The sequence below is a fragment of the Monoraphidium neglectum genome, assembly GCF_000611645.1.
Source record: "Monoraphidium neglectum strain SAG 48.87 unplaced genomic scaffold scaffold03090, whole genome shotgun sequence".
In the NCBI taxonomy this organism is placed as follows: Eukaryota; Viridiplantae; Chlorophyta; class Chlorophyceae; order Sphaeropleales; family Selenastraceae; genus Monoraphidium; species Monoraphidium neglectum.
In genome coordinates, this window is record NW_014010538.1 from 1 (window position 1) to 7,233 (window position 7,233).

At 62.2% G+C, this 7,233-nt stretch overlaps 3 protein-coding genes across 3 annotated transcripts; 1 reads left to right on the forward strand and 2 right to left on the reverse strand.

Annotated features, from left to right (window-relative positions):
* Positions 1-114: 114 nt before the first annotated feature.
* On the forward strand, positions 115-1,252 carry MNEG_12144 (hypothetical protein; the record flags this gene model as incomplete). The annotated part of the gene is made up of 2 exons (XM_014039382.1): positions 115-711; positions 989-1,252. The coding sequence occupies 2 exons, from the start codon at positions 115-117 to the stop codon at positions 1,250-1,252; spliced, it is 861 nt and encodes a 286-aa protein (XP_013894836.1).
* Positions 1,253-3,083: 1,831 nt separating this feature from the next.
* Positions 3,084-3,643, reverse strand: MNEG_12145 (hypothetical protein; the record flags this gene model as incomplete). The annotated part of the gene is made up of 2 exons (XM_014039383.1): positions 3,084-3,253; positions 3,565-3,643. 2 exons carry the CDS (start codon positions 3,641-3,643, stop codon positions 3,084-3,086), a joined length of 249 nt encoding a protein of 82 aa, XP_013894837.1.
* Positions 3,644-6,493: 2,850 nt separating this feature from the next.
* Positions 6,494-7,212, reverse strand: MNEG_12146 (DNA-directed RNA polymerase III subunit C3; the record flags this gene model as incomplete). Its single annotated transcript, XM_014039384.1, has 2 exons — positions 6,494-6,738; positions 7,095-7,212. The coding sequence occupies 2 exons, from the start codon at positions 7,210-7,212 to the stop codon at positions 6,494-6,496; spliced, it is 363 nt and encodes a 120-aa protein (XP_013894838.1).
* Positions 7,213-7,233: the final 21 nt, after the last annotated feature.

Sequence of the window (7,233 nt, forward strand, 5' to 3'; positions counted from 1 at the left end):
CCCCACCCCACCCCACCTCTTGTGCGCAGGGACGGCATCAACCTCCTGGACTGCTCGCTCATTGCCGCGGGGCCGTCCACCTGGAACCCCTCCCCCCTGCAGGGCCCGCGCACCATGCGGTTCTGGCAGGGCCGCGCCTACCTGCTGGTCGGCACCCGCAGGACGTACACCACGCCCCCCACTCCCGCCTATTTGTTCGTCTGCGAGGACCCCGCGGACCTGACCAATTGCCAGGACGCTACGACCGCGAGCGCGCTGCTATCGGAGCCCTTCGGGATCGATTTTGCCTCGATCAACGGCACCGACTTCATGTTTGTCGCGGACCGCGAGGCCGACATCGGCACCAACGTCGGCTACGTCTTGGTGTGCCGCATGGACCCCGCGACGGGCCTGCCGGCGGCCGGCGGCTGCTCCAAGGAGCTCGGCCGCGACCCCGACGGCACCACGATGGGCGCCCCCGGGGAGTACATGGCGCAGCCAAATGACGTGAAGTTCTCCAACGGCAAGGCGTACATCCCCTGCCGGGGGAACTACAAGGCCGTCGTGGTCTGCGACGTCGGGCCCGCGGGCGAGCTCCTCAACTGCGCGACCAACACCGCGGAGGGCACCCTGACGGAAGGCAACTCGGTGACATTCTTCGATGGGAGGGTGTACATCACTGGCACTCTGTCGGGCGACAACCGCATCACGATCTGCCAAGACCCGGTTGGGGTGAGTACCCAAGGGGCAGGGCGGGGGGACCAAGGGCGGGGGCATGCAGAGGATCACTCAGCTGGCCATCCAGTCTGGGTGGGTGGCAAGGGCCAATTGCAGAGGCTCATTGTGTGTTGCAGAGGCTCCCATGGCGGGCATCGCTGAGTGCTTGGCTGTAATGCTGCCATGAACCACCTGAAGGCAGAGCATCGGCTTACATTGACAGACGTCGGCCCCGCCAGCGCTTGCTTCTCACCGCTCCGCCCTCCCCGCGCCCACACAATCGCAAACGCAGCTCACCAACTGCTCGATGTCCCACGCGCCCAGCACCTTCGGCCCCCTTGTTAGTGGCTTCGGCATGTACAACTCTGTCTGGGACGTGTCGTTCAGCGGCGCGCATGCGTACATGACCAAGCTCAGCAACCCCCTGGTTGTCTGCCAGAATCCCGCCGACCTGACCTTGTGCTCGACTGTGGACGCGACAGACGCGACCAGCCTGGGGGCCATCGGCACGTCGCAGATCAATTCGCCACTCCGCCTGCAGGTGTGGCCGTACTAATCAGCAGTGCAGCTGCACGACCTCCCATGCCTTCAACGCAGTCCCCTTACATCACTTCCAGCAGCAGTGCTGGGAAGCCGCCGACGGCTCTGTCCGTTTAATTGATTCTCCGTCCGTGCTGCGCGCAGTGAGCCCTGCTGCAGCAAGGCTTGCACAAGGCTCCGTTCCTTGCATTGGTTTTGGGTGCACAGAGTGGGCCTCGATAATGCTTTCGCGCCAAGACACTGTGTGCGCTGGCATCTACGTACTTGATTTGAGCTAGCCAGAAAGCCAGGGGCAGCACGTTCAAGGCACAGTGCATTCTGCTTTCAATTGATCGACTTGGTATGCGCACGCAGCACGCCAGACGCGCGTGCGGCGTCCACGCTCCTTTAGCAAGTGCACACCCAGGACCCAGCCTACACAACGAAGCCGCCAGGACCCTTTCATGTGTGCACCTGCGACGAAGGTTTACAGAGGGTTCCGGCAAGGCAGTGCGTGACTGTTGTTTCGGAAAGCTCTGCTATCACCTGGCAGCAGAATCCAGAACCTTGGCAGCCCGTGCTTCCTCGCTGTCATGCTTTACAAGGTAAAAACATGCACAGCTCAACATACACATGTAACCAAAAAAACCAAGCTGGTGTATATACTTAGACAATGGCAGGCACGCATGTGCAGTAGCTTGCTTGCCAGCGCCGTGCAGTCGCAGCCGTGCCGAGAGTATCGCCGCAGCAGTCATGTGGTCACGAAGCACAGCTTGCAATTGCTGCCAACAGCATTGCATTAATTTTGAGATGTGTTTGTCATCGCCCCTGTCCACTCAACCCCTGTCCTTGCGGTTGTACTACAGTACTGTAGGGCAACAATGTTGGTCATCAAGCACTCTGGGGCCCAACACTTGGACTGCAGGTGTTGGCTGAACATTTGCTTGCCTGCATCCCTGTGCACTGGCAACTCTGTTGTGATTGCCGTCAAGCAGTATTACAACTCTGACAGGCAATTCAAGCAACAGCAGCCAGACAGGGGCTGAACACCACACACTCGAGCAGCTGTGCGTTCCGATGCTCTCGGATGCCAAGCGGCCTACAAAACAAAGGGCGGCTGGCACGGCATCGCCACTCTCCTTGCAACTTGCTTTGTATCACAAGTTGTGATTCACAACGCATACGAGGCTAGTGCCAAAACAGCCAAAATCCAGGCAACACAAACCCTGATAAAATCAAGCAAAGCTGAGGACGTATATCTTGTGCCTGGCAATTCAAAAATGAAGTCGTTCAAAATGCAGGCGCCTGCCAATTGTCAAGGACAGGTGCGCCGGGCCACTTCTGAAGCAGCTTGCTGGATGATTCAGCAAATGTCGCGACGCTTTTGGCGGCGTTGACGTGGGGCAGGGAACGCAGCTCACAATGGGTCTCTCAAGCAGCTGCAGTGTGTCCAAGGTGCGGGCCCAGGGACACAAGGGGATGCGTGGGAGGGGCAGGGGACGTTGGATGTGGTTACACAGTCGATAACAAGGCAGCTCGATCCGTTCTGCAGCGGCGGGGTGGCTGTCTGGGCAATTCATCCCCCCCTCCCCCAGTCATAGCTGCAGCGACCCCGCTGTATATGTGCGAACCTTCAATATTCCTCATTGCTGCGCTTTTCACAACACGGATGCGAACAAGCACCTCCGACAGCGCAGCGTCACATGCAGGGCAACAGCGCAGAAGACATGTGACGGCCTGTTTGCTAGCAATCGCAGTGCCCTCGTGCATGCTTCCCCTGGACGCGCGCACTGTCGCTGACAGAACGCATGCACAATAGTACTGTTTAGCAGCGCTGATCACCAAACGGCTCACCCAGCAAGCAGCTTTCAGACGTCGCCGCTGTAGTCATCGCCGGAGTCGCCCCCATCGTTGCCGCTGCTCTCCTGGCTGTCCTGGCTGAAGGAGACCGTCTGGTGCGCATTGGGCCCGCACGATTTGGTGACGGTGGTGCGCACCCCCTTCTTGCACGGCGGCGGGGCGCCGTCGGCACACGAGACTGCGGGCGGTTTGTGTGCAGTGGTGGGCGTGCATGGTTCGGGGCACGAAACAGGGCAAAGGACTCGATACACAGGTTGGCCGGGGACTACTGTGCAGACGCGGGAGGATTGGTGGCAACAAGGCGCGCTTCTGTGGGTGTGAATGGGGATGGCGCATCTCGTGGCGACGCCTCCCATCGGCGGATGGCGCGGGGTGGACGCGGCGCGCCAAAAAGGGGATGCCGGCGCCTCAGGCGGGGCAATGTGTGCAACACCTTGCAGCTCGCCATTTGCAGCCCGCTGCTGGGGGCGGGCGGCGGCGGCGGCTCACTCTGAGACTTGCAGTCGTCGCCTTGGGAGTGGGCCGACATGTAGACGGGCGGGTTGTAAGGGAAGATTGCAGTGAGCATAGGGCAGCTGGGTTCAGTGGTGCCAGCGACACTGACATCCCCCGCTCCCCCAGGCCCGCCCCATCAGCAGTTGAGAGTAAATTCTGGTGAGTTGGAAGGAATGGCGCAGTTTGCTGCAGCCAGCAACCTGCTGCAGGTGCAGCTCGCGGCGGCTGCAGACGGCGACGGAGCTGCCCGCTGGTCGCCCAACATGTGCACCACGACCTTGCAAACGCCAGCCCCGCAGCCCTGTCCTTCATGCTCAGGTCATCGTCGACAGGCGCCCCGGCACGGCACGAATGCACAGAGGCGGCTGCACGCGCCCAGAATGCGGCCCGGGCACGCACGCCGCAGGCAACATAGTAGACAGGTGCGGCAATAATCAGCCGCGTCCCATCGGCCAGCGCACGCGTGACCGCCCCAATTCTGTCATAATCCGATCACCAGTGCCCCCTTGATAAGAATAGATCTGGGTGGTGCCGTCTATGCAGGGGTTGGTGATGGTCATGCCCACGCCGTTCTTGCAGGGTGGCGGCGCGCCGTCGTTGCAGGTGACTTGGGAGCCGACCGGTCGTCGAGCGGGTGGGGGAGGGGGATTGAAGGGATGGTGATGGAGAGCAGGCTGATGGATGGCGGCGGCTGGCATTTTGCAGGACTGCCAGTGGCAAGAGGTGGCAGCAGTAAGTTCTTCATATTGGCAGCTTGCGATTGCAAGACCGTCGATACGTGGGGCAGGCAGCAGAGACTTCGCAGCAGAGGGCGGCGGGAATATGCGGCACTGCGCCCGTGCGTGCTCATTGCGGGGGTTGCCCTGCAGCCAGCCTGCAGGCGGCCTGGTCAGCTCACTCTTGTCGGTGCACTTGTCAGCTGCAGAGGCATGGCGTGGTTGGCCGCATGGGGTGAGGGAGCAAGGGGAATGAGCAAACACCGCCACGCACGTCTGATGCTTCTCGCCATCAAGCAGATCGCTCTGATTTGGCAGGGCCCATGCACAACCTACGAGCTTGAACCACAGGGCGAAATCCCTACTGCTCTGTGTGCCAAAGCAGGCAGAGCGAGGCGCTGCACGGGCGCAGAGTCACTGCAGGTGCAGCCCACCAAGCCTCCGGGCGAGGGGCTCTGAGCCTGCGGCGTCAACGCGGGTTAGGGGTACAGCAGGCAGGAAGGGTTTTCACGAGGGGAGGCTGGCGGGCCAGTGTATGTCGAGAGTGCACACGCAGTTCGAGGGGCTGCAGCCACGTACTACACCCCGGGGGTCAACACAGGGGGCCAGGACTGCCCTGCATGGGAAGGCATGGAGCCCAGAAATGCACAATCATTGCGAATGCATGCCGCCGTTGGCCACATCTGAGCGTTTGCACTGCGGCAAGGGCGGCCAAGTGGCCAGCAGCAATGACGCGGCGGCGCGCGCAACCTCGTACGGGCTCGCGCTGCGCTCACGCGTGATTGTGACAGCGGCGACGACCAGCAAGGCGCAGCAAAAGAGCATCATGCCGGTGCGGGCCATGGCTGCTGCTTGAGGCGGATTAGCAGGCGGCGCGGCGGTGTGGGACATCAGCAGCCCAGGCGCGGCTGTCGTCTCAGTTGTGGCAACTGGTGATCAAGTGGAGGTCTCACAAAGAGGCGAACAATCGTGAGAAAACGCATGGATTATGGTATGTCAAATCATTTATTCACGGGTAATGGGGACGTCCGTTGTCAGTAGCGGAGCCCCAAAACCGCGACCTCGGACTCAAAGACTGCGTGACCTCATCACCGGCGTTCCTGGCAAGGAGGCCACACATAAGCTCGTATGCAGGATGAAGCTCGATTCATGCCCTTGCAGGTCTGGGCTTGGCGGCGCAGGGCGGCCACTCTTCGCTCAGCAGCTGCCGCGCGATATTTTGCGATGTGTGTCATTGGGCAGCGTGAGGATCGCTTTGGGGCGCTCTTGGGCGCGTAGATTTTCGTGTATCTACATATGTGCGGGACGACGCCATGCCACCATCACACCGTGTTGTCGCTCAATTGGGCTGGAGTGTCAATAGTAGTGCTCGGGTGCAGGCTTGGTTCCAGGGCTGATGCTGCAACTCCCCAGCTGCCGTGGCAGCACCCCGACAACCTGAGAGGGTTTGGTGGCAGGGGTAAAATAAATACCTTGGTGCTGTGGCAGGTCGCGCAACCAGCAAGTTGCCTGCGCCCGGCTGCTAGGACGTATTTGTGGTGCATTGAGAGTTTTCAGTGGTCGTGTCTTTGATTGTGCACCCTGGATTCTGTAACCAGTCCACACACATCCCTGGCACGCGCTTGACTCATTCAATTAAAGGCCTGGAAATGAATCAAAAGCTTGGATTGGCGTCCGATGGTGACCACAGCTCATGGTTCTGTGCTTGGATTATGGTGGGGTAATTTCTCTTCTCGCATTACAACGGCACAAACCATGGCGTCGGCGAAGCGCTCAGCGCGTTGGTGCCCGCTGAGCCGATGCCCACCATTTGAACATGCAAAGCCCAACGAGCCGGGCTCTGGCGCCATCACAGCACACGCAACCCGCAGCCCAAACACACAGATGCATGCCGCCGAGCCGCTGATACGTCCGTGCGAGCGTGTGCAGTTACACAGGAGGGGCCCACTGGAGACCCCGCAGGGCTGGCGCGCGTCGAAGCAGCCCGCATCACCCCGCCGCGCACCCGACCAGCCGCACCGGTGCGCCGCCGCACGCAGCACGTTGCGTGGGCGGCCCGGCAGCCCGCCGGGCACCCCTTAAGAGCGCCCCAGCCTGCAGGCGCGCTGGCAGAAACGAACACAAACGTGCAAGGGGACGAGGCGGCCGGCCGACTGGCCAGGCATAATCACAATCCCCACACCCCCGCCTGCCGCGCGCCATCAATGTCACGGCGCCACAAAGTGCGAAAAGTCCGAGAACAGCGCCGCCTGCTCGTCCAGCCGCAGCTGCGCCGCGACCAGCGCCTGGTTCACGCGGTGCAGCCGCGCCATGCGGGGCCGCGCGTCCTCCGTGATGTTGATCGAGCCGCCGCCGTAGTACGCGGCGCGCGACGCGGCGACGATGTCGGCGTTGGCCTCCATCGTGTGCACGTAGCGCGACCAGACGTTGCACCCCGCCCTGTAGACGTCGGCTGCGGTGCGAGGCGGCCGGGTCGGTGCAGGGCGTCCCGCGGGGTTCGTGAGGGGGGAGGGAATGAGTGCAGGTGGCGGCGTGAATGTTGTGTTTGGGGTGTGCTCGGGCGCGTGCGTGTGGGAAGGGATTTGTGGGGGAACCAAGGCTCCGAATGCTGCTGCTGGGGGGGGGGCTTGGTGGAGGCCCCAGCGCCCGCAACCCCTACCTAGCCTGCTTTGCAGACAAGCAGGAAGCCGCAGGCGCCGCCGACGCCGGCCCCCGTGTGCCGCGCCAGCCCACGAGCCCGTTTCGCCCCAAGAACAGGCTGCTGCGTCCACCCCTCCCGCTAAACAGGCGGCCCGAAGCGCCGCGCACCCGCGATGCGGCGGAAGCAGGCCGCGAGGTCGACCCTCCAGGTGAAGAAGCTGCGGCTGGGGGCGCGGTCCGCGCCGCGCGGCACGAGCTGCATCTCCACAAACCCCGCTCGCATCATCCTGGGGGTGGGGAGTGAGGG